Below are 27471 nucleotides of genomic sequence, written 5' to 3' on the forward strand. Positions count from 1 at the left end.
TTTTTTTTTTTTTTTTTTTTTTTTTTTTCCCTTGAAGCCGGACTTCACAAAGAAATTCCTTGGGAAGAAGGCTGCATAGGTGTTCTTATTCTTGTAGCTCCTTGGGAGCCGGTCGGCTGACAGAATTGGATAGGAATGAGTTCAAGATTCCAGAAATTATCTTTGATCTGACTCTGGTCCTCAGTCCGCATGTATGCTTGCTGAGTATGCTCTTTCATATCAATAGGCTTCAAGAAAATTTCTACAACTGGGCCAGTACTGGATATCCTGGAGAAACTTTACAGCCTTGGGGTTCTAGATGGCAAGGGGCAGCAGGAACTGAAACTAAAGGATGAAATACTAGATAAGTACGTGTTCTGCCAGGTGGTGTGGGAAACTGCTGGACATCAAACTGCCCTGGAGAAGAGACTGACGGCGTCTGTGGTGCAATCATAGATGCGTTGAGGAGGCGAGTATCACAGGCTTTGATCAAGTTGCCAGGCTGTACCTCCTTGGATATGCTGGAGCCAAGGAATTCAACAGCAGTGGTGAGTTTTCATGAGCCCTTCAGCTAGTAGCTAATTCTATGGATAGAATAAGTCACTGATGCCCTCCAAAACGCCATTCTACAGCATGCAGATATCCGCACCTTCATCCGACATTATGAAGTGGATGTTGATGTTGACATTCAGGGAATTATCCGCAAAACAGGTTCTCAAACACCATTAATGCGATTTGCATGCTCGTTGAGCGCCTCAATTGACCTGAATCGACCATATAAGCTCTCTCCTGAAGAATTTAAATCTTTTAATTGGCTCCCTGTGGTTCGTGCACGGCAGGACACAGTAAATAAACGCAAGCGGACATGGGATGACTACAAAGCCAAGTTAGACAGTGTTAGTATGGCGTGGCAAACTGCCTTTGGCCACCTTGATGAAGGAGCGCTTTCCAAGCACCATCATCATCTACAGGAAAAGCTGGAACTTTTCCAGGATCGAATGATGGAAGCAAAGCGGAAGTATAACAAAGCTATCTGTGAACTTTGTAATGAGAAGCAATGACAGCGGAACTGATGGATCTGGGAGAATCTAGAACAGTATCAGAATGAGCAACCTGTGATCGACCTTGAATGTCAACTGGCAGGAAAGCTGGTGGATACCAAGGCAATGGGGGCTTTGGAGCACAAGGGTCTTATGCCTCCGCAGCATCTAATGGTGATTGACACCACCTTGAGCATGCCGGGTGCCACCCTTGAAGCAGAGTATCAGCGTTGGATCAACGCGATTAATGCGATGACTGCATTCTGCCCTGTGGAAGAGGGGCGGCCCACACCTCAGGCCAGCCAATCTCACTGCCGGCCTGCACCTGACAATGATGAACCCTGTCCTCCTGCCAAACGGCAACAGCATTTCTCAGAGGATGAGACTGAGATTACCCTGCGCCAAGCAATGGAATCTGTATGGATCAAGTTTCCAGAAGAGCGACCTAAGCTCTGCTTTCTTTGTCTGGGGAACGCTAATCTCCTGCTAAAGAATTGGATTGTGGAACATGCAACACCCGGTTCAATCACCAGGCATTTTCTACAAAAACATGTCAATCCTCCTTGGCAAACCAAAGGGGTTGAGTGTAATATCTGTGGGGTGAAGCTGCTTAAACAGAAAGTTCACCTTTTAAATCACACAGAGGTGTCATGAAACAGTTGTGTGAGGCTCCATTCAGGGAAGGTTAGCATTGGAATGTCAACACCAAGCTGGGCTCGTGTCATCGTAATAAAGAGTACCCCAAGCAATTCTCAGTGACTTTAGTGAATCTCTATTCTGGTTTACAAGCGTTTTTTGTTTACAATTTACATCTAGAATATAAGAACTCGTGGAATTGACGCCGAAAATGACCGCTTTTGAGGCCAGGAACGGCCGCCTTTCCACCCGTAACTTTGGATGTCGAGCCGTTGCTTGACTGCCCACACCACACTATTTTGCACCCACCCAGAGTCGTCAGTCATCCTCCACTTCTGATGTTGGCGCTTCAGTTGTTCCCCCCGTTTCTACTCGCGACCAAAACGACTCCCAAAATGGCTCCCTTGTACAGCCAAATCCCTCCCCTGTTCACCTGGTCAAGCGCCTATAAGATGCTTCGTCCTCCCTCTCTTCTGGTGTCTTCACACCCTTCCATTCTCTCTCCTTGTCCCTGTTCCCCACAGCCCAAGTCAACCTTGTCCCACAACACAAAATCTAAACCCTGATCTTTATACTGGCCTTCTTCATGGCACCTGCACCCATGCCTTCGGCTCAGACTGATGAGCACCAACACTGGACTGATCCCATTCTTTGTGAGGAAACTCGAGCCAGACTGGAACATTTTCGCCGTCTTGAATGGCTCCCTCCAAATTTCAAGCCAAAGACCCTGGAAGGTATTGCTGCTGTTGAGCGTTATTGGCGGAAGTGAGTATTCACTTGATTGGGAAAATCCTTGTGATTGGGAATAACATGAGAATATATATTGCATTCAGTCAAAGGAGGACTATGTGGACTATCTTCTTTTGGAGGATCAAACAATCTACATGAACTTTTTTGACTGGGTGTACAGAACATCATGAGATAAAGTGCTTCAGTCATATGATGAATACTGGCGCTGCCTTTGTCAATACTTCGAGCTGTTTGCCCGTCGCCACATTGGTGAAGACGCCCGTAAACAGATGCAACGAGTAAGAATGCTTCCTTGTTCTTGCAAGTGGCAGGCTAATTAGGACATAGTTTCTTGACTGTGTATTGCCGGCTGAGCGCAAGGTCCTCTGACGAATGAAGGATAAGAGCACTAGATGTAGATGTCTTTGTGTGATCTGCCAACATCACTGGGTCCATTCAAGATTTTTTGGTCACGAAAGTATGATCATTCAATTTGCCACGGTCCAGCTCTGGTCTGCCATTACCGGGACCCAACCTGACATCATGCTCCCACAGAAAATCTCACTGCCTAACAACTCATCCTTGGGAAAACGCAAACAGCATGATGCTTTCCAAAGTGATCTTCCCAAATACATTACCTTAAAAGATTTTCCGGACTCAGTCTGCTATTGTGATATTGAACTTTTCTACCTGAAAGACCCTCAAAGAAAATGTGACGTCTTTTGTGCTATCATTGAGTTTCGCAATCTCAAAGGTGGGTGGGCTCCTTTCTGCGGCCGCATGAGCATGTCAGCAAGGCATCATCATGTTCGAAGCGCTCATGGTACTATGCAAAGTCACCATAGCCGCTCCTAGCAGCTAGGAGGCGACCCAGAGCTGCTCGGGGAAGGTGGAGCTCTGGTGGCCGTTTCTCTATGCCCATGCCAAGGTCCTTATAACGTTTGGGACCTTTTTCCGCCCAGAATTGTGCAAACCGTTGCCAATGTACCCGGGCTGCCCGCTTGGCAGCCGCTATTGGGGCGGGTGGAGGAGGGAGCTCCAGGGGAGAATGGCAACCCATCTTAGTCTCCTTATCTGCTTCTTTGTTTCCTTCAATGCCTGTGTGTGTCCAGGAACCCATTTCACCTGTACTGTACCTGACTGTATGCCGGGTGCTCTAGGGTGTTGCGGCCATGTCTGGGCGGCTTCTTGAAAGCTCATGAAAATCGATTGGCTTGATCCTTTGGGTTGGCCTTGGAGTTGTTGTACTGGTTCCAGGTTGTCCAGGCAGATATATATTTTTGTGGAGTGCTGGGTTCTAGGATCTTTAAGGGCTGCCTGTAGGCCTAGCAGGGCCGCTCTAGCCTCTGCATCAAAGATCTCGTGATTGGGGAGCTTTGCATGTCCACTGAAGATCTTGGTCTTGCTGTTTCCCCAGTAGCCTGCCCAGCCAGCTCCTGCGGCCGTGCCTTCTTTTCCTTTGGACCCATCTGTATAGACAACCATTGACAGTGGTGGGATGAAATCAAGCCATCTCTGAAACTCCTCTCTGGCCTGTACCTTTGGGGTAGTTGGCTGCCCTTTGGACTCAAGATTTGAGTCCCACGGGCTTATCAGCAGTGGGTCCACTTGCTCAATGAAGTGGAGATTTTTGAGGTCAACAGCCCAGAGTAGGCGGTACTTATATACCGGTTTGGTTGGTGTGTGACCCGGAGGTGCAGGGGATGTTGGGTGTCTAGTTAATGTATTCTGATGGCCAAGCTCCGCCGTCTCTGGTCAATTCAACTGAATATTCCTCTACGACATAGGCCCTTGTAGATCTTTCTATCACACTACCACTAGGGTACTATAGAACAGTCTGAATTATAAGAAGCAACAAGGGATGGCGTCTGTAATTCAAAGAAGACAACTACATCTCATGAGCTGTATCGTTGTCCGCTTTTCATGGGTATCATAGAATATTGAACGGTAATCGACAATCTGATGTCCGGATCACCCGGACCGGTACGCTACTGCAAAGAGACTCCTGGACTGCCTAAACTGGCTGCTGCAAATTCGACTCGATCCCGTCTCCTCTTCGTCTTCGACACTGTATATCGCGCGGCTGTAGTCGCGTGCCCCCATCACAAAACCTTCTTCAGCAAAGCGATTTCCGCCTGTCCACTGTAGAGATATCGCACCAACCCTAAGAGCCATCTCAGTGCTTCGATCCGACCCTCAACCCTCCTTAGGTCCAAAGCATATGTTCTCCGCACCCACTAAGTCAGACTAACTAGCATGGTGTTGCTGTTAACCGCTGCAAGGTACTCTCCTTCAAATCGTGCTGCCGTGATCTTTAACCTCGTCCCGTGTATGTTAACTACAAATGCCTCCTGATCAACCCAACCATCATCCTCTGAGACCTGTCTGCTCTGCATCATCACCTGGCCAAGCAGTTCGGCAAATTCTTGGCCCAGAATATCCTCACAGCAACGCTCTTCTTCTCCAGCTCTCGCGTACTCCCCCGCGGCATGACGCCGTTTGGCCTGATACGAGATGTGAGCAATGGATTGGGAGCTTAAATTGGCAGCAGAGACTCCTTACCTCAAAACAGACCACAGGAACGACACCGTATCTGCCCGACTTCGAGTATTTTCCCCCACGCAACAGGAACAGGCTGCCATCGTTTTTTGCTGTAACCGGATCTTTCTCCCCCAACCAGATCTGCACGGGAGTAGATGAGACGTTGCTAAGCAGAAGTTAGCTTTCCATCAGATATTGAGAAAAAGAAAGCGACCAGGTGCATACTGCCTGATTACGTAGACGTAGTGCTCGGTTTTGATCGGTTGGAAGCTTTTGTGGAGTACGATGGGGTTTATTATACCACCAAAGGCCAAGCGTGAGGGCTCTTCATCTTGATCTTCGTTCGATTCTGTGGATAAGTCTGACTCCGGGCTTGGATTGCGCTTGTATGCGATCGTGCCCTCGATATGAGCGGGCCTCGTAGTCATGAGTGTTGCTAGATCATCGAACAAGCTGGCAAAACGGTTATGTACAAATTCGGGGGCGACAAGGTACCAGTCCTTCAGAGTGTCCTCAGAGGCTTTCCTTATTTCAGTTCTTAATTCTGTGAAAACTAGGAAATATGGTCAGCGGCATACCGGGCGTAACGGCAGTCATGCTGCGTACCTGGGTCGTCAGACGCGGGGAGAAACTGGCAGGGGAAAATCCGTTCTGGTGAGACAGGCTCAATGAGCTGTACCCGTAGAGCCTTAAGGTGCGTTTGCCCCCACCTGGATCCCGACACATACAGGTCTTTCTTGGTCAGATCGGAGGGTTCGCTGGGGAGGTTGACAAGGCTTCCGTTCGAGCGGCTCTCAGTGATCTCAGAGATTGTGGGAACGAAATGCATTGTGCGATGAGTCTTTCAGGTATTTAGAAGGCAACGTCAAGGGCAATCTCCATGAGAATATAGCATTGAAATACCAGATATTGGCTAGGACGGACTGAAAAATCGCAAAAGGCCCATGGGAAGAAATAAACAATGGATGGCTGCAATTTTTAAGACGTCCCTGTTGCGACGGAAGGAGGATCTGGCAGAAACTTACGGTCTAATATGAACCAAAGAGATTTGTATGCGTATGTGCCTAAGCGATCCCTTTGTGGCAGGCATTCACTGATGCTTCATCTTTGCTAACCTTTGTTTGTACACTTTGCTGCAGCTTTGCCCGAACTCTTCACCACGCAGCATGCCATCACTATATGAAAATGGCCTTCCTTCTGACTAGGGTGAATCCTTTGGGAGGATCTATTTTACTTAAGTTCTGTTTGGAAGATATTGCAGGATATTGTTCTGTGGCAACTGTCAGAAACTATATGAGCTAGATGAATCTATTTCATATTAAACACTGTATGATACACTGTCCAAATAGATACTCCACGAATAGCAATTTGGCATGGAGTGATATTATGTTAATTATTTAAAAATCTACAGCATCAAGGCATCTCAGAAGACCAACAAGAAGTCTCAAGATCTCCCTTCGCTCCTCGGGGTCCCGTAGATCATAAGCCACAGAGTGAAGAATTGTAAGCTCTCCAGTAAGTGGGTTACCGCGACTGAGATTCTGGATGTATGTTTGAGGTATTAGGGCAGAGCTAAGCTGAAGTTTGGTTCCATCGATCCGGAGTGCAAATGGCTGGTGGGTTTTAAGTGTTGGATTCGTTTGGAAAGTTAATATAGCTTGTATGAGAATTTGCGGAATTTCATGGCAGATGGCGTCTTTGTTTTTCTGGGGACACATCACCTGTGAATCAACCTCAGTAAGTAATCTTGGAAGTGGTTAATAGTTGGGACTAACCGAAAATGTGGCAACTGGAAGCGTGATTTTGTTTCTGAGGTCAGAGCACCTGCTGAGAACTCCTGCAGGCTTCAAAGCACCCTTAACACCGCAGGAATGGATGTGAAAACTGATGTTTGAGTCACGAAGCAAGACACTAAGTTGACAGCAATGAGCATTTATCAATGATATACACCATGTAGAGAGGATTCACACTCACAACCACGTGGCCAAGTGGACCTGCCCAAGAAGAATATTGATGAGATATTCCATTGTATGTTTCGACATTCGAAAATATTGGCTGTTAGGTTGGTTTCCTTCTGCTTCTTCTTCCAGTTGCATCATCTGTCCAAGCATGGAAAAGACATTCCAGAAAGGATTCTGAGTGTAATTAAAGTCGACTGTGCCGTCAAGAAAATCCTCCCTTGTTGGCTTGACAAAATTCGCAGCGATAGCTTCAAATTCTAGATTAACGTTAGATAGACCAGAACGGAAAAGGCAAGTGGGTGCTTTGCCTTGATCGCCATCTTGCGGCAGATATGTGGAGCCAACTAATCTCTCTGAAGAGACTTGATCCTCCTTTACTCGTAGGAGATCTCGATGGAGGGCGGCCCACTTATGTGGTTTCGCAAAAAGTGTCCCAAGGTGACCATAATATGGCATTTTAGACAACAGATATGAAGTGGGTGTATTACAAGGCAGATGGGTTGAAGGTTCCAAGACTTCCATCTAGGATAGTGGCAGTCGCCGCGCTAATGACTAACCATACCGAGTAGCGAGGCCAGGAGATTCTTATAGTCGACGTGCGCACACATACTGTAGATTAAGCACTCAATCACCTGCGTATGCGCACATACATTTGTTAGACAATACAGCTCTTCGTTAAACTAGTTATCTCCATGTAGACCTCGTTTAGTCTGGAATAATCGACTCCCGATTTCCCCTTTGAGCTACGATCCGAGAGACCCCGCTTCAGATCTTCTGGATCCGTGTTCTGCATTATCACCATAGCTTATGGTCCAATGATTCTGCCTTGACTCCCCGCATAATCACGTGAGTCTGACACGACTGTCGGAGATGTGGCTTAGTCAGGGTTGAAAGTACGTATCAAGCGTATATGGTTGAGGTCTCTAATTCTTGCAAAAGTGTGCTATCTAGGATCCTATATAAGACAGTAACTACCTTATAGAGTATACTAAGCGATTGTGCGGTTTCAAAAGCAGTAATAGCAGAGTAAATACGCTGCTTGCGCCATATGATATCAGCGAGGCATCAATCAGGCATCAGTTGGTATTGTTCGGTAAGGAACCTCTATATTCCGACAACGACAAGGTCTGTAACAGTATGCTTGAGTTGAGACTCAGAATCCTGAGGATCCGGAGCTCCCCAGGCCCTCTTTGGCTGCTATTTACCTGAAGATTTCAGTGCTTTGCCTGATCTATTTCCTCACTGTGTAGGGCTCCAAATTGCCAAAGGAAGCCATGAGTTAACACATTCTATCAGTATTGAATAAAATCGTGCTCGAAATCTCATCTTCTCCCCCCCCCCCTCCTTGTCTGAATTGCATCCATCAACAACATTTATACAGTCGCACCCCATGTGTAGCTACCGAAGGAAGTGACAAAGTGCTTGGAAGGGAATCATGATGAGGCTTGGGGCGAGGGGATTTTTCGGGTTCTTGGGGTATATGGATTGGGTGATTCGCATGGTGAGAATGGCTTTCCAAAGGGTGAGCCCACGGCTTGAAGTTGTTCATGTGAAAGGTAGGGGGCATACTTTGGGAGATGGGGATGTTTAGGGGTATATCATAACAGACAGGTGATTTGGAAAGTGTCACGGGCTTGGAATAGTAGATAATAACGAACTGATATTCCTATCTAAACTATTGTAGCCATCAACGAGAATATTGAATCTGAAGAGGAAAAGAAAAGAGGAGGAAAACCTATTTACACGAAGAAGTCTTATACGGTTGTGTGTGGTCTCACTAAGCAACTGTTTGTCTTGATTGCTCTGTTGGCATCGTTTGCCTTGTTGATGGTGTTTGTCAGTAGAGGCGCTGAGCTGAGCCGTCACAGAAAGAGGAGGGGTGTGGAAGCTGAAGGGGAGAGTGCGGGTTGTGGGAGAATTGAGTTGAGATGTTGCAACCTCTGCGGCGTTGATTGTCCTCTTTATACTTGCTCTCAGTCCGTCAAGTTCACCATTCCACCTTTCTCATCAGCAGAAACAATGAGGCGAATTTCTCTTGTCCTGAAAATTTCATCTGCTGATGTGTCTATTTTCATCTACTGGTGACGCCTGGAGGCCGAGATCCGGTGCCCTGCGCCAATCGCATCTGGATGTTGCAGTTCCAAGCCTCGCATGTCATACACGCTGAAATGAGAAGGATGTGGTAATTTCGCTATTGGTTGGTAAACATGGCGAGGATACGTAAATGAATTGATCCTGGTGGGGTCGAAAGACGGCTGTGGAGGGGATATGCACAACCCAGTTCACAGCCAGATCTGGTAACCAGATAACCAGAAAGTTGCCTTTCCCATGTAGAATCTTGGGAGCCTGGCTGAAGAAGCGATCATGAGATCTTGAGATAAGAGACAACAAGCAAGGCAGCTGAGGATCCAGAAGTCCTCAAGGGAAAGCCCAAATAGGATAGCATGGCTGGAAGCAACTCAAAAAGTCGCTGATCAGCTGGCAGACGCGTGAAGGGGCCCATAACTGCAATAGTAAGCAGCAGCACAGCATCAAGATGAAGTGGATAACTCAATTTCCAATGAAGGGACAGTAACAAGGTCTCAATGTCTCAATTGTCCAGATGACCCGTCGGCCACCCCGAGGGGAGTGGACGGCGCCATACTGGAAAAGGACAAATCGTCGGGTAACGTGGCATCTTGGTAAGAGGGCAGTGCACTGGACAAGGCAGACAGGAGAAGGGAAAAGGGAAGAGAAAGAGTGTGGTCCTTTGAAGGGGAGATGTCGGGCTTTTATAGATGCAATGGATGCGTTGAGGCGGCATGTGAGCGGCCCAAAAGCAGCGTGATGCGGCGCTATCCCTGATACAGTAGGCGCCATACCGCAAAGGGCAATGGTATTCCCATCAACGGCAGGCGGTAGGGCTCGGCAGATGCACAGTTCAATGGGAGCCGTTTCTGGCGCCCCGCTAACCGTCACAACAGATACCCAGATATAATAAGCGCTATGGTCTATAACAAATACAATTAAGAACATTAAGAACAAACTTGGCATACGGTCCAGCCATCCTGCCAAAGAAAGAAAATAAAGAGGTATACATGCCGTCAATCATAACGCCCGCACAGATCAGTCCAAGGTATCAATCCTATTTTATCCTACCCAATCCGTAACCACTCAGATATATTCCCCCTTCAAAGCTGGATGATGTGCCAGATCTGGAGGCGCAATGCCGGATTCATCTCTCGAATATCTCGACGATGCTGCATCGTTTGGAGGGGGGCTCGAAATTTTCTCGATTTTCAAAGGAAAACGTGTTGAATTTCGGTCAGTTGGCGATTTCCTTCCGGCTTGAGGGCTGTATATCGGTAAGGTATCCTCGCGTTTCATGCTGAGCCTAAATGTTCTGTGACTGCCGGTTCGCGGAATCTCTCCTTTCTGGCCTGCAACCGCTCCATAGATTCGAATTTGGCGTGCGGTGACGCCTTTCTCACCATCTGCGAAAACGAAGCTCTGCGGACATAGTTAGTATTGCTCGTCTAGAGAGAATAAACAGAACTTACCGAAACAAAGTTAATTGTGCTCATGACCAAGGCCAGGACCCCTGCGGAAAGAACAATCTGCCAAAATGTCATACCAAGATGGTCCTGACCCATATCTTTCCGATTCAGATTACCCAACACCCCGGCACCAAGCATGAACATCGCTATCCCCAAGGTGATGAATCCAGAATTATGTCCGAGTAATGGCCAGTCGCGATCGAAGTAGCTGCATAACCAGGGGAGTTCGGAAATGAGAAGGAATACTATTCGTCGTTAACAGTGCTCTAGGTCATATAACAAGCTCTACTTACTGCTCACGCCAGCTGTCACGGCATGTGTGACGGCCTCGAAGAAGAAAAAGCCGCTCGTTAGCGAAATCTTCACCAGCATCACCACGCTGGCAGCAATGATGTCCAAGAAAGTGATGATGTTGATAACCCGAATTCCATTGAGAATGACATATCCTGGGCCAGCCAGGCGTGCTCTCCATGAAGCCTTCATAATCGATAAAGCGCAAATAGAACTGACCAACCTCGACAGGAAAGATAAATGCAGGATACGATATCCGGACATGAAAATATGTAGAGGGAAAAAATCCAAAATGTCTTGCGTCGAGTCAGCTTTTGCTTGATATTAGAGGGAAGGCTGTGTCATTGGTATAAAAAGAACGCCTCGGGCCAATTTGATAAAAAAAAAAAAAAAACAAAAAAACGAAAGGCCCCCAATATTGGGGCTATCAAGAAAAACGAGCCATAATCATTCAGCCCGAGTGTTTATTATTGACGCCCGCTTTGTGTTGGGCGAACACAGATAGGCGCCGAGTGAATCGACCCATTGTCGGACAGGGACAATAATGGGATGCACAATAGGAATCTGAAACAGGCCTCAAAGGTTATTGAGCGTATAAGGCGGCTCTTTCAGGCCATGAATAAATAAATTGAATGGAACCCTCTGTCCGGATGGTTCCCTGGGTCAGCGTCTATGGGCCCTATGGCCTTTGCCGCTGGCTATGAAAACACAGTGAAAATTCCACGGCGCTTAGACTGAGGCAAAATACATTGCGTTTTATTCCGTGCAGAAAATGAAACAATAACGAAATTGTACGTGTTTCACACGATGCCAAAGAAGGGAAAGACTGGTTAAGATTCACCGTTGACGACAGCCGAAACGGGCAATGTCAGGTGATTGGCCCTTAATCTTTCCTTCTCCCCCGGAGCCATGTTTCATTTTCTACTTTATCGTACTAGAGACAGAATAGGCACCACTTTCTAAGAGTCTGATGGTCTTTGTCGCTTTGAAAATTTTGCATGTCTGGTACTGAGCGACGTGCGCCATTGTCTGCACGTGGTCTGACCTACAGGGTACTCTGTACTCTCTTTAACTTGGGCATAGTTAAACATGGGTGCCCTAACTGAAATTCAAGGCCTTATCGTAAAGCAAATCTCGAAATATAATCAGCGACCGACAAAATGCAACAGAAAGCGCCGCTTGACTACGGAATACGGAGCACAGAGCACCAAATGGCCCAATGGCCGTTCTCTGCAACCTCAGCGCTTAATCCGGCATTATGTGTAGACAGATGCATACCACTCTCTATTTAGGCAGCATATCTATTGGTTGCTATATCTCCTGCTCAGAGAAGGATTGTTTAAGCGCCCAGTCAGCCATGCGTTCGAACCGCCCAGAATGGCATCTTGCAGTGGCTCAATGCATCTCTACCACTAGGTGCAATCGCGCAGAAATACGATAAAGGAGAATCATGACCTTAATAATGGCGCTATCCCTGGTACTACAAGGCCATGAGGCCTTGTTCTCGTATACCCATAGTAACGGTTTATTATGACCATGGTAAGCGTTCCAATTGACATCTGAGACCATAATCCCAAACTCATGTTTGCCAGATCGACGATAATGGACTTAAAACTTTCCTACGCACCCTTATCCCCGGCGAAAAACCAAACATCGAGTAAGAGATCCCGGATTCACGGGTAGGCTCACCACCAGGCTGATTTAGAATCCAGCATTGTGGCCATTCACGGCCTTAACCCCAAAAACAAAGAGAACCATGCGGAACGAACCTGGGAGTCAGGAGGCAAGCTGTGGCTGAGAGATTTTCTTCCGAGGCAATTGCCGCAGGCTCGGATTTTCCTTTATGGATATAACTCCAATGTCGCTATCCAATCCTCGGCTGCGGGGATACAGGACCAGGCGCAGAACCTACTCAGCAGGTTATGGCTTGAAAGAAAGGTATTGGTTTACTTTCTCATGTAATACGTGGAGAAGACGGGAGCTGATACGTAAATAGGGCTGTGAAACTCGTCCAATCTTGTTTATTGCTCATAGTCTGGGCGGGATTGTTGTCAAAGAGGTAGGCATTGTTGTTCCGGACAAAGGACTGGCTGAGCCGGCTGTCTTCTCTTTGACTACGTATTGATTATATCCTTCATAGGCTCTCGTACAAGCCAAACTTGGTGATGCATATTCCTCAATCTTCAAAGCCACCTTTGGTGTTGTCTTCTTTGGAACGCCGCATCGAGGAAGCTCTTTGGCGCACGTTGGGGATGTGTTTGCTAAAGTTGCCAGAGCCGTTTTAAACACTCCAAGCAATACTTTTATGAATGCACTGAAAAAGGATGACCCATACGCCACCAACCTTTCTTCCAATTTCCAACAAATACAAGAGAAGTACCAGTACCTGAACTTTTATGAGACTTTACCGTTGAAGAGTTTCAATCTGGTAAGTGAACTCGCCCTTTAAACTGCTGTTACGGACACTCATCCAGATAAAGATCGTCGAAAAAAGCTCTGCCATCCTTGGTTTGCCTGACACAAGGGAGAAAAAGATAGCATTGAACGCCAACCACGAGGAAATTTGTAGATTCGCGAGTGAAGACGACGAGAATTACCGACACGTCTCAGCGTTTCTGGTCGACCTTGTGAAAACGAGGATGGATTCTGAAGAGCAGTCCATAGTTCAAAGTTTCAACAGTTTGGGCAGTACTTTGGTGGATGACTTGGTTGAAGAACGTGAGCCAAGCTTCTGTAAGTTCAAGCAAGAGAAGGTGTCAAGGACCTGCTAATAGTTGAATGACAGTCATGGTACCATACATGCGCAATGATGTCTTTGTCAACCGCGAGCCTACAATCCGAAAGCTTAGAGACCGAATATTCCCAATCGGGAAATCACATTCGCGAGTGGCTCTTTTCGGTCTTGGTGGTGTCGGGTATGCCTGTCTATCACGAGTCTCAAAAGTCTAGCAGCTAATGGTATACCTAGTAAATCGCAAGTCGCTATCGAGGTTGCATACCAAATACACACCGAACTACCCCATGTATCTGTGTTCTGGATTCATGCAAACAGCATTGAACGATTCCGAGAAGGATACAGTAACATCGCCGATGGATGCAATATTCCAGGTCAGGACGAAGAAAACTGCGACAAGATGGCCTTATTAAAGAATTGGCTTGAAAAGGAACATAAAGAATGGTTGTTAATCATTGACAACGCCGACGAAGCTTCTCTATTTGCATCAAAAACAGAGCTCTCACGGGATAAAACGGGGACAGACCAGTCAATACTAGAATATCTGCCTGAAAGCCCTCATGGCTCGATTCTTATCACGACAAGAAACCGTGCTGCAGGTGTCAAGTTCGCCAGAAATCTCTCCCCAGAGCTCGTCGAAGTTAATACCATGACGGAAGACGAGTCGAGCCGCCTGATCAGATCAACACTTTCGGAAGATACACCCACCGATGAAGAGATACATGAGGTTTCCAATTTACTTGGTTACTTGCCGCTAGCACTTGCACAAGCTACTGCATTTATGCAGGAAAATGTTCTCACCATAAACGAGTACATTGAGCTATACAAGGATAGTGACGAGACAGAAATGGACTTACTATCAGAACCTTTCGAGACATTAGGCAGAGATAGCCAAGTCCCAAATGCAGTTGCAACCACATTGATCATATCGATTGACCAGATCAAGAAAAAGGACCCAAAAGCTGTAGAGATCTTATCTCTAGTCGCTTTCGTTGATCAACACGACATTCCAAAGAGTCTTATACAAGCTAAAGTTAAGCGTCCGCTGGATTTTACCAAATCTCTGGGGACTCTGAAAGCGTTCTCACTTATCACTTCAAATGAACGGGGAAATTTCTCCCTTCATAGGTTGGTCCAGTTAGTTCTGCGAAAGTGGTTGATTATTGAAGACAAGTTCGAGGATCAGGCAATTCAGGCCATGGACGTTCTTGCAGAACTATTTCCAAACGCAAAATTTGAACATTTAGCCATCTGTAAGGCTCATTATACCCATGCTCTCTCTGTTCTCAAATTCATCCCCGAATTACACGGCGAACTACTGAGACGACGACTATATCTCCAAGAAGGCATAGCCTTCTACCTGTGGACACAAGGATCCTACGACGAAGCGGAAAAATTAGATCTACTGATCGTTGAGGAAAACGTTAAAGAATTCGGAATGGAACACCCCGAAACCCTAGAAAGTTTCGAGGGTCTCGCAGCAACGTACGAACAACAGGCGAGGTGGTCCGAAGCAACGAGGTTAGACCAACATGTTCTCGAAGTCCGAGAAAGAACGTTAGGACCAATGCATGATCTCACGCTCACAATAAGATCGTGCCTGGCAAAGCTGTACAGTAAACAAGGACGGCACGAAGAGGCAGAGAATATGGTGATGGACGTGCTGAAAACCAGACAATCGACACTTGGTGCAGACCACAAATATACAATAACTACTATGGCTAATTTGGGGATAATATGCCGTCGCATGAACAAATTTGAGCAGGCGGAGGAGTTAATGCATCGCGCTTGGGACTGGAGGAAAGAGAATCTTGGTGTAGACCATGAGGATACCCTGGATGTCGCAAGTACTCTTGCAGTCATCTATACCGACCAGAATGAACTGCAAAAAGCAGAGCAATTGACTCTTCAGACTTTGGAGGCGCAGGAAAGACAACTGGGCCCAAAACACCCGGCAACACTGATTACCAAAGGCAACTTGGTGAGCATTTACCAGAGCATGGAAGAATGGAAGAAAGCCGAAGAATTGGCATGCAATGTGATCAAGGATCACATCGAGCTGCTGGGACCGAGTCATTATGAAACACTGCTCGAAAAGCGAAAGCTTGTCGATATTTACCTCCAGCAAGGCTTTCTTGAGCAGTCCGATGCATTGGAGGACGAGGTCATGAGGGACAGCATTCGCAGACTTGGGTCAGATCATCCGTTCACCATCGAATGTATGCACGACACCGCTATTACTCGAAAGCGCCAAAGTAGGGATGCGGAAGCATTCCAGTTGATGACCAAGGTGGTTAACTGGAGAGAAAAGAGCTTGGGGCCTTATCACGACGATACTTTGATGCCATTTAAGACGCTATGTGACTGGTGTGGAGCAGAAGAAGCGATAGAGATGCTCCTTGACGCTGCTGAGATGCGATGAAATGTATTGGTTAGCCGTATATATAGATTTTAGACATTTCAATATCATCACCTTATCCTGACCCGACACTGACCTCACCATCTACCAAGATCTCTCTGCCCCAACTATATGTCACGGTATTGTAGATTTCTCAGGTACTGAATTGACAAAGTAAAGGAACGGACTTGTAGACCCGAAAGGGAAAGCCGGATCGGCACTAGTCAAGTTCCGATTCTCCTGGTAAGCGCTGTGCATCGCATCCCTATTTCCTTGCTCGCCTCTCATTGTTGTTGAATGAAATCCTGTACATAACATAGCGTGCTATACACATATTTCGCTATCGACCAGTGATCATCGAGATACTATAAAATGGCTCGAGGAAACCAGAGAGAAAACGATCGCAAGAAGAGCCAGAAAAAGATGGCTGGAATGGTACAGTCCACTTCCTTTTTCGCCCCAACAAAAATTTCTTCAATGCGACTGACAATTGTTTTTCTGCTCTTACAGAAAAGCAAGAACACCATGACTGGATCCGAACAGCAACGCGCGAGAGAGGATGTGGCTGCGAAAATGCGTGAAAAGCAAAAGGCCGGTTGGTGAACCCCCGTTGCATCCCTGTCACCACGAGGCGTTGGAACATGAATTAACATCTTTATTTCATTGATTAGCCGACGAGCGCAAGGCTGCCGCTGGTCAGAAATAAGAACCTCCGAAATACCTGTATAGCCTCCTTCCGACTCGGACGCGCCCGATCGAATATTACATGTCTTTGTCTTCTGCCCTATCTTTGCCACACATGCATCTTGTGAAAACATTGGTCGAACATTGTTGATACTGCGTCGAGTGCAGTCTGGGATAATTGCATATGAAAAAAGACTTGGAGGTCATGTACAAAACGCGGCCGGGATGTCAGATTCTTTGAAGGATGGATCAGGGGAGCTTGTTCATGCGCATTTTTGTTCACTCAGTCATTCTTGCTAGCGAGGCGTTCCAAAGTTTGCATACGCAAATTTGCTGGCGTTTTCTGCGTTCCTTCGTATCCTTAAATCCGGGTACAGGACTTCGCCACGAAGATACGACATACGGCTATACCCCTGTTGATACTAAATAGAATGTTATGTTTCAACAGTAGAACTGTAGCTGGTGTCACGAAGGTGAGGAATGCAAATGCAGATGAACTAAGTGACAGTGGTCCAGTATGCCTCTGCCATGCCCAACCATGCCTTCCATGACTTCCCAGGCAGAGCTGTGCCATTACATTCCCCTGCAGAAATATCCAAAAGACACCGGACCGCATCCACGACACCCGTATTCCTTATCGCCAAATCAACAAACGTCCAGAGACTCTCCCCGGTCCACCCGATATCCAGCGCAAACCGAACCACCGTACCCACGACACGCGTTTGCACGTCTCGACGATCGGGTATAGCCTCAAGGAGATACAGCACAAACATCCACCCTGATATGTCCCGTGTATTCGCCTGGCACCAAGATACGGTTCGTTCGAGGAGTGCTATCGTTATATCCTCCGTTTCGGGTCCCGTTTTCGAAAGAAGAGTGTGCAATTGGCGCATGTAGCTGAAGGCATAGTAATTGCGAGGATGGAGTTCTCCAGAGCGCAGGACGATCGATAATTCGGATTGTAGTAAGGATCGGATTGCTTCTGGTGTTTCTCTCAGTTCCCGAATACTAAGTATCCGGCGCAGTGCCCATAACCGATGCTGCCACAGAGTCGGGGACTTGGTATGTCGATGTAGAGGAGAACAGAGATAAGATGCCGTCAATGTGAGCTCTGTATCTAGTGTCTCCAGGGTATCATCATTCCGTGCCTCGAGCATCCTAATAAGCCGTCGTTTTCGCCAGTTACAAGCCGTGGCGTGCTCCGCGGCGAAGAGTATGATAATTTCTGAAGCCCGCAGCACATTCTCATCCTCATACATTTCCTCCTTTGTACTTGTAGAGTTCTGTTTCTCAAAGAAAACCCGCCTGGCAGCCACAAAAGCTCCCACCAGGACTTTCTTGGTGATGCCTACGGAGCATCCATCATGAAGCAAGGTACCGAAGCCCGGAGGAAGGATTTCAATCTCAAGGGTTTGATTGTGTTCATGCCTTGTTGTGAATATCTTAGCAAGTTCTGCATAAGCTTGTTCGGGAGTTGAGAGTGGTAGAGACATGTTGACTGCTGGGCTTCGGTGGAGGACTTCTCGGAGGTTCGATCTTCCCGAGCGGAGGACAAACACAACTTTTGCAACGTCATTAATTTACAGGCAGCTATTCTCCTATTCTGTCTTCCTACGCAGGCGAGATTGTCCATTTATCTCGCGGTGATATTCCATTCTCTTGTTCTTATTATTCCTTCGTTTCTTATATCTATCCTTGTTCCGGACGGAACCTGTTCAATTCGCAATTGACGCCCGTCACGGCCGCGAGCCTTGACCAGCGCAGTCATCATGCTATCCCTCGTCCTGACTTTCTTCCTGATCCATGTTGCGATTTATCTGATCAACACAGTTGGCGCAACGACAATTGACAACCTGGTATGTCTCCGTACTCTCCCCATCTCATCCTCGGACGAACAGGAATGCTAACAAATTGCCATGGAAACAGCTATGGATTTTCTATTTAAAGCTACCAACCTCGACATCGAGACAAGGTCGCGAGGCAGCCCGGCTAAAACGCGAAGCCCTTGAGCTGAAGCGAGACATGAACAACACCAGCTCCCAGGATGAGTTCGCGAAATGGGCCAAGCTGCGCCGTCGACATGATAAGACCTACGAGGAGTATGAGTCTGCAAGTACGTCTTTCCTGCAATACAAATGAAGAAGGGAGGGAAAACAGAGAATAGAAGCTAACGACCATAGACAAAGCACTTAGCTCGCAGAAATCCTCCTTCGACTGGGCCATCAAAATCGCCCGCTGGGTCAGCACGAGTGGCCTCAAGCTTTTTCTACAGTTCCGGTACAATTCTACGCCCGTCTTTGTTCTCCCGCCCGGTTGGTTCCCGTATTTCGTTGAATGGGGTTTGTCGTTCCCTAAGGCGCCTATGGGAGCTGTTAGTGTGCAGGTTTGGAGCTCTGTGTGTGGGGTTGCTGTGAGGGTGCTTGCTGAGATTGTCTCAACCGTTCTGCTGTGGGTCGGGAGCCGGATACAGCAGAGACGTGCTATACCTGTGGAGGCGAAGACGCAATGATTTTGACGCTGGTTACGCTTACGCTATATGAGAAAAGATCTAAATTGTTGTATAGGTGTTTTGTTATATTGGGCTATTATTTTGAATAATGAGACTCGTCTTGGTGATGTTCATCAGATATGAAAACAATCGTTTATAATCAACAACCCCGTGCCGTAGCAGGAGTCTCAGGGCTTGACTCTATGATTGGTATATCATCACGCGAACGTAAGGAAAAGCAAGCACTGAGGAAAAGAGAGTCCGACCCCTTCGACAGGGCTTCTGTGACCGACGGAAATCATCCAGAAGACGTCCCAATCAGTCACCGCTTTGCCATAAGCTACAGACTCGAGAAAAAGAAAGGTGAACTCCTCGCCTCAAGAATGAGCCCCATTGAGTTACTCCCCCAGAGAATGAGAAGAGCAATCGCATAACTATCCAGCCACGACGAAAGGCAACCCAATAAACCCCTCTCCAACGCCCAGCTATACCACCATTGTTACCACCTGACAGTGTCGGGCATAGACTGAGGCATTGAGAGGGAATAGGGCGTATAAGCCGCTATCAAATTGCTTCTATGGCGGCGCGTTTCCGCATTGCCTGGCCCATCTCCGAAGAAATGGTCAGGGTGTCCGGGGACTTTCTCCCAAAGCTGGTTTTCCGTAAAGGAAAAAGATATCGAGAGATATCTTGTGTGTAAACTTTGAATGCGATTCTTTGAGCGAGGAGTTGAGGAGGAAAGAGGAAGGAAAAGAGAAGAGAAAAAAAGTCTCGGGTCTTTTTTATTCGGCTAATGTTGGGTGGAGCGCGCTAGCTTTTTTGAGATTTATGATCACGTGATTCATTTGGGAGACGACCAATCATATTACTCAATGCTTGTAGGAGCCATATCAAACAACAGAAATACAGGACTACCAGTCTAAGCATTAAATGAATATAATTGCTCCTTTTGATACCCTATGCCATAATTACAAACCACATAGCAGAATTTTACGCCTTGGCCTTGGTCTTCTTCTTGTCGGCCTTCTTCGCCTTCGCTCCAGTCTTAGCGGCAGCAGGTTCAGCCTTCTTCGGCTCCTTCACTTCCTCGGCCGTCTTGGAAGCCTCCTTCTCAGCAGCAGGCTGGGTCACCTTCTTTTCCTTCTTCTCCTTCTTGGTCTTCTTCTGGTTATCGTTCTCCTTCTTGGTCTCGGTCTCCTTGGGTTCCTCAATGGTCTTCACAGGTTCCTCAATGGCTTTCACGGGCTCCTCAGCAGGCTTCGAATCCTCAATAGCCTTAGGCTCCTCCTGAACCGGAACCTCATCCACATCCATCAGCTCAGGGAGCTCGACCTCGTAGCCGACAGCCTTGAGCTTCTCAGCCTTGGCGAGACGTTTCTTCTGCTCCTTCTCGATACGGTCCGTCCATTGTTCGCGAGTCTTGCCTTTTTCCAAACGCTTTTTCTCGATCTTGTTCCACGGGGTCCTCTTGAAGCGGCGGTTGGCGCCCTTCCAGATGTCGGGGTGCAGCTGTTCGGAGGGGATGTATTTGCACTTCAGGATGTGGCCGAACATCAGGTAGTTATCCATGGTCTCTGCGGCGATTCTGGCGACAGCGGACGAGGCGAATTCAACGAAAGCGTAGTGCTTAGAGCGACCGGTGATACGATTGCGGGAGAGACGCAGACGAGTGATTTCGCCGAATTGCGAGAAGTAGGCGCGCATCTGGTACTCGTAGAAACCGTGGGGGATACGTCTTTAAGAGGAATAAAATTAGATGCGACGGGATAGAGCTAATCCAAAAGAGTAGGACTCACCCAATGTAGACGGTACCGGGTGTCTGGTTTTCACCCTCCTCGGCAGCCTTTTTCTGTTTCTTCAAGATCTTGCGCTTCGCCTTCTTTGAGTCGGGGATGTTAGGGACGGGCTGTTTGGGATCGAATCCTTCATCATCAGATGCGTCTTCGTCGCCGCTACTCTCGAAACCACGGATAAGAGCAGTCGTCTGGTCATCCTCGCCCTCATCATCGCTACCCTCAGGAGCAGAAGCATTGGCTTCCTCCTCAGATTCTTCAGGAGTGGGCTGTTTCTTAGCCTTAGATTTTGTACTAGCCTTCTCAGCCTTAGGAGCTTCCTCCTTCTTAGTCTTCTTGTTGGTAGATTTCTTCTTCTCTGGCTCAGCCTCCTTCACCTCAGGCTCATCCTCCTCGTCACTACTCAGGAAATCGGCAGCGCGCTTGCGAGGCTTGATCTGTCTCTTCGACTGCTCCTTCTCGCCATTGGTCTTAGGTGCAGCATCAGACTTGGTGTCCTTGGCCGCGGGAGCATTCTTCTTGTTCTTCAGAGCGGACTTGGGGGCAGCTTTGGGTGCTTCGCTGGGTTGAGGCTCGACCTTCTTGGTCTTTTTCGCGGGAGAGTCGCTGGCGCCGGCGGCCGCAGCTATTCAGGTCAGCATTACATTTTTCATCTGGACAAAGGGAATGGAGATTATTTTACCCTTTCTCTTGATGACTTTCTTGTCCGGTGCCATATTTCTTGCCTTTTCACGTATTTACGTAAATCGCAAGCTGGTTCGTTCGTGTAAAGCAGCAGATGCGGACTTTTTTTTTTTTTTCCCCTTCTTTTTTGCCTTTTTTTCTGCCCCGACGAAACAGCGCTAAGCGGTGAACTCTCGTCTTAGCTCCGCCTCCGCTCTACCAAAGATACACCATAGATTTCAATAACAACGACAAATTCAGAGCCATGGGGAAAAAGAAAAATGCGACCAAACCGCTGACACAAGAGGAAATATGGGATGACTCCGCGCTCGTACGGACCTGGGAGGAAGCCGTTGAGGAGTACAAGGTGAGTAACTTTTGATCCGCGAGATCGAGCACGTGATCTTTATCTGACGAGAGAACAGCTCTATCATAGCATCCACGCTAAGGGTGAGAATGTTGAGGATGTATTAAGGCAGGCAGAAGCCGAGGAATCCGAGGGGAGGATCAGTCAGGCTGAAGAGGAGCAGCAGGAACAGCAAATGGAGACTGATGATGTTGAGGCTCCGGAGGTTGTTCTTGATCAGGCTGGACAGGATGTATTAGAGGTACGGACGGCTTTCTCTTGTCGTATCTATTCCTGGAGTGGTATATTGACTTTGAACAGGATACTACAGAATCGTATCAACCTCCTGAAGCAAACCCTATTGCTGAGGCTGGAACTGGGACGGGTCCTGCTGACGCAACCCCGATGCCCCATCCAGTGTTATCATCAGGTAAGCTATCCTCTTTGCGAATACCAAATGTCTGTCTGGTACTAATATATGCCAGTTCAAGATGAAGGACTAAAGAACCTGATGATGTCTTGGTATTATGCCGGGTACTACACCGGACTCTACGAAGGACAGCAAAAAGCGAACGCGAGCCAGAACGCAAACTCGTGATTTGTCACCACCTCAATATGGAATGAATGACCTAATCCCTAGAGGCTCGCTCAAAGGTGCGTAGAATGTGACGAGAAACTCCACACCGGGCTACGCATTTCATGACTTCAACTACATCGATACACCGTCAGAGTCTTAAGGGCTGCCAGACGGATATGCACCCGCCCATTGAGGACCAGGCGGGCTGGCACGTCGCATTGAAATCATATTGTATCTGACTATATGGGCTGGCGAGAATCCATTTTACAAAGGTATAGGCCTTGATTTGATCGTTGAGGTTCAACTATACTGTATGCAGCTACTACAGGAAATCCCACTAATATTAATTAGTTATATTGCAATGCATCCCTGGATTCAACTATCCATCCATACGTACATAAACCTTCACCACAACACACACTTATCCCCCGAGGATTATCCCCTCCACTCACATCACAAGGTTCTCAGCTCACCCATTTAAGAACCCAAGAGCGATCCAAGCAGAGGACCAAAAAGCGGGATAGAGTCAAAAGCACTCTTGCTCTTACCACCGCTAATAGTCTCCTCTGGGGGGGCAGGGGAAGCAGAGGAAGAGGGAGTAGTGGACGCCAACGGCGAAGCGTTGCTAGGCGTGGCCGAGGAAGCAGGAGCGTGCACGTGAGCGTGCGAGGGAGTGGTAGAGCCATGGGCAGGCGTGGGCGACGCGGAATCGGCCATTTCTTCGGCCATCTGAGGATCATTAGTTGGGAGTGGGTAGACATAGGGGATGAGAGGGGGTGGGCGTACGTGGAAGGTCCAGGCGTCGGGGTCGGGACGGTTGTTCTGGGCAGCAGGGAGGGCAGTGGCAAAGACGGCAAGGAAGAGGCACAGAGCCAACATGGAGATGCTGAGACGGGCCATTTTGGATTGTTGTTTGGTCTCGTTTAGAAGTGAATGTTGAAGTTTACTCAAAGAGTGGACAGGCGTGTAGCCAAGTGGATAAGGAGTGATTTGGACGAGTCTTAATGAATGGACTGAGATAGCGCAAAGAACGAGTGAGAGATGGACTACGTGCAATATCATTTTCATGTCTTTATATTATCGAGCAAAGGGATGTTATTTTCATTTGGCTTGCGTGTGTATGCATAGACAAGGCGATCCTCAGAGCAGGAATGCATGTTTGCCTCGAAGTACGTGCCTCTATCACAACTCTCGTGCAAGGGAACCCAATCGGATGGTCCCCCTTTGGGTTTGAGAAGCTTGTCTCGGTCTCGACAGTATGTCTAGTCTCTGGCCCAAACTTGATACAGGCAGTGGTAGCATCGTGCACACATTTCCGCCCTTGATCGACGGCCGACAGCAAGGATAGAGGTACGCATACAGAATACCGGCTCATTTGTCAGGCAATGCGTATGTGTATGCAACGTTAAGCGTTGTACATTCCACGGAATGAAGCTCTACGAACTGGCATGTCTCTCCCTTCATTGACACGTTTCGTTCCATACAAGAGAAGCGGACGCAACACAAGGGAGATTTAACGAAGGACATCGGTCCTTGTTAGAACTTATTTTGGGCACAAATTTGACCTCGAATATCATGGGGATATGACAGACAAGACTTCGAAAGTGCCTGTACTATGATACTGTTTACCTGTGAGTTAGCGAGCAGAGAGACAAGGCGAGCAATTGACGAATGCACGGAGTCAAGCCACGGAAGTTCATTTTCTTCCTGGATAAGATCTCCAGAGACTCATTCCAATAATCCATCGATCCATTCCATTGTCCAAATACAGATAGATACCTCCGAATTCTGCGTGCAAAAGATGTATGCTCAAAGCGAACCTGTGCACCAATCCAGTCTGGTGACGGGATTGTAATTAAGCATAGCTTCTCTCTCGGTCTCAGCCTATAATTTGTGGACGGAGTGGTGCGTTTACACCATCAACAAGGGTATGTTGGAGACCTGGGATATGTATGAGAGAGAAGAAGAAAAGGAAAAAGGGAGAAAATCGCGATGCAAAAAAATTTATGGCGGTGGAATGTGGTGGGGCATCGGGGAAATATTAGGCCGAGACCTTCCCAATCAGGTAGTGTTAATACGGAGGAGTTAGAGCTCATAAATGAGTGCGGTATTAACTACATGATTGCAGACTACTATAACGGGATGTCAACGCATCGTCAAATATGGATATAACTAAACGCTTAGAAACGAGCGAGAACTTTGTCCTGAGTATCGGCCAGGGCCCACTGATCGCCGTGCTTCTTGCTCAGAACCGACTTGGCCTGTTCAGCAGTGAAGCCCTTGGCCTCAACAGCCGGGTTGTACCCCAATCCATTAATCTTAGCGACCTCGGCGCTCGACACAGGAGCGGCAGTCTTGCCGTCAGCGCGCTTGTAGACCGTCACGACCACGGCACCACCCAATCCCAGGTTGTGCTGCAAAGCCGCGTCCGTGCCAGAGATCAACCGGTTGTTGGCCCAGCCACGCAGGTGCCAGACTAATTCCGCACATTGCGCCAGGCCGGTTGCGCCGAGCGGGTGGCCCTTGGAAATGAGCCCGCCTGATGGGTTGATAACCATCTTGCCGTTGTAGGTGATGTCACCCTTGCTGACCATCTCGTGCGCCTTGCCGGGCTCGCATAACTCGAGAGCATCAATGGTGATCATCTCGTTGGCGGAGAAGCAGTCGTGCAGTTCGCACACCTTGATGTCCTTCACGTTAACACCAGCCTCTGCGATAGCCGCTCGGCAGGCATTGCGGGCCATACTGAAGCCCATCAGGTCAATTGAGCTGCGGTTGTAGAGCGAGGGGGTATCAGTCGCCAGCTGCTGGCCAGCGATCAAGACTGCCTGGTCCTTGAGATGTGGACGAGCGTCAAGGAAAGCCTGAGAAACGACAACAGCAGCAGCACCTCCGTCCGAGGTCGGGCAGCATTGCAGCTTGGTCAAGGGTTCGTGGATCATTGGAGACTTGACGACTTGCTCAAGGCTGTACTCTGTCTGGAATTGCGAGTAAGGGTTGCGCTTGGAGTGTTCATGGTTTACCCGGGCGATTTCTGCGAAGTCTTCTAACTTGGCTCCGTACCTTCGCATCTCAGTTAGTATTCGGTTGTAATTTATAAGGAATTGAAAGAACATACTTCTCCATATATTCACGACCCGCATTGCCAAACATCTGAGCCGCGCCGGGAGCGTTGCTAATCCCTCTCGTCTCTGCCATCATTCTACCAAGCAGACCTGTCGGGTTCGCCCGGTCCTGGTACATTGACTGAAGACTCCCCGGGTTCATCTTCTCGAATCCAACAACAAGCACACAATCCGCGGCGCCATGAGAGACCAGGGTGCGGCCCATGGCCAAACCGGTGGATCCTGTCGAGCAATTGTTGTTGACATTGTAGATGGGGATCGAGGTCAATCCGAACTGATAGAAGACCCGTTGGCCACAGGTACTGTCACCGTAGACATAGCATGCAACTCCCTGGTCGACATCGTCGTAGTTGATATGGGCGTCCAGCATGGCCTTAACACCGGCTTCGAAGCCCAGCTCATGGTAGTCAACCTTGCCACGGGGCTTGATGAACTTGGTCATGCCAACGCCTAGGACGTAGGCGGGTCCTGCTTCCTTTCTGCCCATCGTGTAGATAGTGTTGTTTGTTAAATCGGATAAGGGGTAGATAAGTGTCGGTGCGGAGTATGGAATGGTATCCAAGGAAAACAATACTCCAAGCGAGAAACAATCAAAACAAATCCAGAATCAGGATTCTAACTCGACTTTAATTTAGCCCAATGCAGGATATAATGCGGAGAGAAGAAGTAGACGGGGAACCAATTGCGGGGAGAACGAGCGTGGCCGCGACCGAGAGACCGAGGTCCCGAGGATATTCGCTATTGAGCATATGTACTCCGTACTACGCCCTCTGATTCAGTTATTCCTTTATTCTTAACGACATTCAATAGTACTAGTCATTCAAAAAATACTAGCCCGGTACATATCTAATATCAAATTTAGCCTGATACCCCATCAACATATTCCCGAGCATATCTCTCATAGAATGGGAAGATATAGCAGATGATATCCTTGGATGGACTTCACTTATACCCCAAAGTACCCCTAGTATGCGTGTACCTATAAGCCGTCTGCTTCTGTGGTCATTGGATGTAATCATTGCCCCGTAAAAATGCAATATTCAGCTTCCACTGAGACGCAGCGTTGGTCCAGGTCATTCCTTGGTAGGATATTCTTTGGATAGCAAAGACAATGATGGTCCTGAAGCTTATCCTATCGCCAAATATGCAGCCAGTAGTCAAGACTTTACACAGTGGGCCTTCGCTGTCGATTAGCTATCCTTCAGATGCAGACATCCGGATCCTCACATTCCAAATCGTCTCTCGCATACCACTCCATCCGTAGACACATCAATTCATCACCACCAAATGTTTGCGAGTGCCACTGCATGCCTATCTCGGATTCAAGCGTTTTTTTTTTTTTTTTTTCCACCAGCCCCCAGCCCATGAAAGTGCTTACCCGAGTACGACAGAGCCATAGGAACGGATAGAAGCAGACTTGGGTCAGCATCAAATATTTCCCGGCAAACCCAGGATCACTACACATTACACGCAACAAGCAATCACCGTGGATCAACCCAGTTCCATACTCCATAGATCCCCTCCTCATCCATAAGTCTTGGTAAGCTGCTCACTTTTAGCTTTTGCACAAAAGAACAGTCGCGAATCATACTGTTTAATACCGCAATGTACAGTCATCTCTGTAGCCCGCAGCAATTTCCTTCTTATCTTCATACCCTTATACTCTGTATGTAGAAGTCTAGCTCGACTCACAAAGACGTCACTCTGCTGTGCCGCTAACCCGATTTGGAGGGGTATTATGGGCCCACCGCCTTGGCCCACATGCTTTTCTCTCGAAGAATCACTGGATGAACATTTTCGGTTGAACAGCCATCCCGCGGTGTTCGGCGCTATTGTATCTTGCTGTGGTTTTCACTGGCAATTGGCATTGCAATTTACTTTCAGAGAGAGCAGATGCTAGATCAGTCTAGAGGTATGTGGTCTATTTGTTGCTCGTCCTTGGCGCGGCCA

At 47.9% G+C, this 27471-nt stretch overlaps 15 protein-coding genes across 15 annotated transcripts in view; 7 read left to right on the forward strand and 8 right to left on the reverse strand.

Annotated features, from left to right (window-relative positions):
• EURHEDRAFT_400016 (uncharacterized protein) overlaps positions 1-1673 on the forward strand; it is a gene marked incomplete at both ends in the record, with an annotated part of 1970 nt that extends 297 nt beyond the window's left edge. Inside the window, 4 exons of the mRNA XM_040779972.1 lie at positions 227-347; positions 436-527; positions 580-875; positions 1065-1673. Of these exons, the coding sequence (XP_040641522.1) occupies positions 227-347; positions 436-527; positions 580-875; positions 1065-1673 (1118 nt within the window). The remainder of the gene's footprint in view (positions 1-226; positions 348-435; positions 528-579; positions 876-1064) is intronic.
• A 602-nt stretch (positions 1674-2275) lies between these two features.
• Positions 2276-3239, forward strand: EURHEDRAFT_449754 (uncharacterized protein; the record flags this gene model as incomplete). The annotated part of the gene is made up of 2 exons (XM_040783841.1): positions 2276-2420; positions 3031-3239. The coding sequence occupies 2 exons, from the start codon at positions 2276-2278 to the stop codon at positions 3237-3239; spliced, it is 354 nt and encodes a 117-aa protein (XP_040641523.1).
• Positions 3240-4621: 1382 nt separating this feature from the next.
• On the reverse strand, positions 4622-5754 carry EURHEDRAFT_400017 (uncharacterized protein; the record flags this gene model as incomplete). The annotated part of the gene is made up of 4 exons (XM_040779973.1): positions 4622-4888; positions 4947-5091; positions 5151-5478; positions 5532-5754. The coding sequence occupies 4 exons, from the start codon at positions 5752-5754 to the stop codon at positions 4622-4624; spliced, it is 963 nt and encodes a 320-aa protein (XP_040641524.1).
• Positions 5755-6252: 498 nt separating this feature from the next.
• EURHEDRAFT_409108 (uncharacterized protein) lies at positions 6253-7627 on the reverse strand. The gene is made up of 4 exons (XM_040781001.1): positions 7195-7627; positions 6900-7143; positions 6701-6836; positions 6253-6646 (listed from the first exon to the last, which is right to left on the reverse strand). Exons 1-4 carry the CDS (start codon positions 7340-7342, stop codon positions 6323-6325), a joined length of 852 nt encoding a protein of 283 aa, XP_040641525.1. The 5' UTR covers positions 7343-7627; the 3' UTR covers positions 6253-6322.
• Positions 7628-8055: 428 nt separating this feature from the next.
• EURHEDRAFT_409110 (uncharacterized protein) lies at positions 8056-8520 on the reverse strand. The gene has a single exon (XM_040781002.1). It carries the CDS (start codon positions 8451-8453, stop codon positions 8250-8252), a length of 204 nt encoding a protein of 67 aa, XP_040641526.1. The 5' UTR covers positions 8454-8520; the 3' UTR covers positions 8056-8249.
• A 1519-nt stretch (positions 8521-10039) lies between these two features.
• Positions 10040-10905, reverse strand: EURHEDRAFT_449683 (uncharacterized protein; the record flags this gene model as incomplete). The annotated part of the gene is made up of 3 exons (XM_040783831.1): positions 10040-10375; positions 10426-10667; positions 10716-10905. The coding sequence occupies 3 exons, from the start codon at positions 10903-10905 to the stop codon at positions 10040-10042; spliced, it is 768 nt and encodes a 255-aa protein (XP_040641527.1).
• Positions 10906-11634: 729 nt separating this feature from the next.
• Positions 11635-12034, forward strand: EURHEDRAFT_409114 (uncharacterized protein). The gene has a single exon (XM_040781003.1). It carries the CDS (start codon positions 11803-11805, stop codon positions 11977-11979), a length of 177 nt encoding a protein of 58 aa, XP_040641528.1. The 5' UTR covers positions 11635-11802; the 3' UTR covers positions 11980-12034.
• Positions 12035-12185: 151 nt separating this feature from the next.
• EURHEDRAFT_409115 (kinesin) lies at positions 12186-16275 on the forward strand. Its single transcript, XM_040781004.1, has 8 exons — positions 12186-12252; positions 12306-12370; positions 12426-12651; positions 12710-12772; positions 12854-13141; positions 13194-13446; positions 13499-13628; positions 13682-16275. Exons 1-8 carry the CDS (start codon positions 12244-12246, stop codon positions 15867-15869), a joined length of 3222 nt encoding a protein of 1073 aa, XP_040641529.1. The 5' UTR covers positions 12186-12243; the 3' UTR covers positions 15870-16275.
• On the forward strand, positions 16202-16591 carry EURHEDRAFT_409117 (4F5 domain protein). Its single transcript, XM_040781005.1, has one exon. The coding sequence runs from the start codon at positions 16218-16220 to the stop codon at positions 16446-16448; it is 231 nt and encodes a 76-aa protein (XP_040641530.1). The 5' UTR covers positions 16202-16217; the 3' UTR covers positions 16449-16591.
• A 153-nt stretch (positions 16592-16744) lies between these two features.
• On the reverse strand, positions 16745-18034 carry EURHEDRAFT_409118 (uncharacterized protein). The gene has a single exon (XM_040781006.1). It carries the CDS (start codon positions 18020-18022, stop codon positions 17027-17029), a length of 996 nt encoding a protein of 331 aa, XP_040641531.1. The 5' UTR covers positions 18023-18034; the 3' UTR covers positions 16745-17026.
• Positions 18035-18298: 264 nt separating this feature from the next.
• EURHEDRAFT_449698 (guided entry of tail-anchored proteins factor 1) lies at positions 18299-19038 on the forward strand (the record flags this gene model as incomplete). The annotated part of the gene is made up of 3 exons (XM_040783833.1): positions 18299-18385; positions 18456-18642; positions 18710-19038. 3 exons carry the CDS (start codon positions 18299-18301, stop codon positions 19036-19038), a joined length of 603 nt encoding a protein of 200 aa, XP_040641532.1.
• An 892-nt stretch (positions 19039-19930) lies between these two features.
• EURHEDRAFT_493704 (uncharacterized protein) lies at positions 19931-21587 on the reverse strand. Its single transcript, XM_040785660.1, has 3 exons — positions 21493-21587; positions 20814-21435; positions 19931-20752 (listed from the first exon to the last, which is right to left on the reverse strand). The coding sequence occupies exons 1-3, from the start codon at positions 21524-21526 to the stop codon at positions 20008-20010; spliced, it is 1401 nt and encodes a 466-aa protein (XP_040641533.1). The 5' UTR covers positions 21527-21587; the 3' UTR covers positions 19931-20007.
• Positions 21588-21711: 124 nt separating this feature from the next.
• Positions 21712-22833, forward strand: EURHEDRAFT_472133 (uncharacterized protein). The gene is made up of 4 exons (XM_040785343.1): positions 21712-21840; positions 21899-22081; positions 22141-22249; positions 22305-22833. Exons 1-4 carry the CDS (start codon positions 21739-21741, stop codon positions 22415-22417), a joined length of 507 nt encoding a protein of 168 aa, XP_040641534.1. The 5' UTR covers positions 21712-21738; the 3' UTR covers positions 22418-22833.
• Positions 22647-23489, reverse strand: EURHEDRAFT_409123 (uncharacterized protein). The gene is made up of 2 exons (XM_040781007.1): positions 22748-23489; positions 22647-22694 (listed from the first exon to the last, which is right to left on the reverse strand). The coding sequence occupies exon 1, from the start codon at positions 23294-23296 to the stop codon at positions 22874-22876; it is 423 nt and encodes a 140-aa protein (XP_040641535.1). The 5' UTR covers positions 23297-23489; the 3' UTR covers positions 22647-22694; positions 22748-22873.
• A 1087-nt stretch (positions 23490-24576) lies between these two features.
• Positions 24577-26008, reverse strand: EURHEDRAFT_374832 (putative sterol carrier protein; the record flags this gene model as incomplete). Its single annotated transcript, XM_040778692.1, has 2 exons — positions 24577-25459; positions 25515-26008. 2 exons carry the CDS (start codon positions 26006-26008, stop codon positions 24577-24579), a joined length of 1377 nt encoding a protein of 458 aa, XP_040641536.1.
• Between the last annotated feature and the right edge of the window lie 1463 nt (positions 26009-27471).

This window comes from Aspergillus ruber (assembly GCF_000600275.1).
Source record: "Aspergillus ruber CBS 135680 unplaced genomic scaffold scaffold00004, whole genome shotgun sequence".
NCBI lineage: Eukaryota > Fungi > Ascomycota > Eurotiomycetes > Eurotiales > Aspergillaceae > Aspergillus > Aspergillus ruber.

Excerpts from the sequence above, each read along its gene's own strand:
- EURHEDRAFT_409118 (XM_040781006.1), bottom strand. The coding sequence starts at position 18,022 with ATGTCTCTACCACTCTCAACTCCCGAACAAGCTTATGCAGAACTTGCT.
- EURHEDRAFT_409117 (XM_040781005.1), top strand. The coding sequence starts at position 16,218 with ATGGCTCGAGGAAACCAGAGAGAAAACGATCGCAAGAAGAGCCAGAAA.
- EURHEDRAFT_409115 (XM_040781004.1), top strand. Across the intron at positions 12,773-12,853 it reads GCGGGATTGTTGTCAAAGAG|GCTCTCGTACAAGCCAAACT; the intron begins GTAGGCATTGTT and ends TATCCTTCATAG. Across the intron at positions 13,142-13,193 it reads CGTTGAAGAGTTTCAATCTG|ATCGTCGAAAAAAGCTCTGC; the intron begins GTAAGTGAACTC and ends ATCCAGATAAAG.
- EURHEDRAFT_409114 (XM_040781003.1), top strand. The coding sequence starts at position 11,803 with ATGGGTGCCCTAACTGAAATTCAAGGCCTTATCGTAAAGCAAATCTCG.
- EURHEDRAFT_409110 (XM_040781002.1), bottom strand. The coding sequence starts at position 8,453 with ATGCCCCCTACCTTTCACATGAACAACTTCAAGCCGTGGGCTCACCCT.
- EURHEDRAFT_472133 (XM_040785343.1), top strand. The coding sequence starts at position 21,739 with ATGGGGAAAAAGAAAAATGCGACCAAACCGCTGACACAAGAGGAAATA. Across the intron at positions 21,841-21,898 it reads AAGCCGTTGAGGAGTACAAG|CTCTATCATAGCATCCACGC; the intron begins GTGAGTAACTTT and ends ACGAGAGAACAG. Across the intron at positions 22,082-22,140 it reads CTGGACAGGATGTATTAGAG|GATACTACAGAATCGTATCA; the intron begins GTACGGACGGCT and ends GACTTTGAACAG.
- EURHEDRAFT_409108 (XM_040781001.1), bottom strand. The coding sequence starts at position 7,342 with ATGCCATATTATGGTCACCTTGGGACACTTTTTGCGAAACCACATAAG. Across the intron at positions 7,144-7,194 it reads GCCGCAAGATGGCGATCAAG|AATTTGAAGCTATCGCTGCG; the intron begins GCAAAGCACCCA and ends ACGTTAATCTAG. Across the intron at positions 6,647-6,700 it reads TTCCAGTTGCCACATTTTCG|GTGATGTGTCCCCAGAAAAA; the intron begins GTTAGTCCCAAC and ends GTTGATTCACAG.
- EURHEDRAFT_409123 (XM_040781007.1), bottom strand. The coding sequence starts at position 23,296 with ATGGCCCGTCTCAGCATCTCCATGTTGGCTCTGTGCCTCTTCCTTGCC.
- EURHEDRAFT_493704 (XM_040785660.1), bottom strand. The coding sequence starts at position 21,526 with ATGGCACCGGACAAGAAAGTCATCAAGAGAAAGG. Across the intron at positions 21,436-21,492 it reads GAAAGTCATCAAGAGAAAGG|CTGCGGCCGCCGGCGCCAGC; the intron begins GTAAAATAATCT and ends TGACCTGAATAG. Across the intron at positions 20,753-20,813 it reads CCCGGTACCGTCTACATTGG|ACGTATCCCCCACGGTTTCT; the intron begins GTGAGTCCTACT and ends TTCCTCTTAAAG.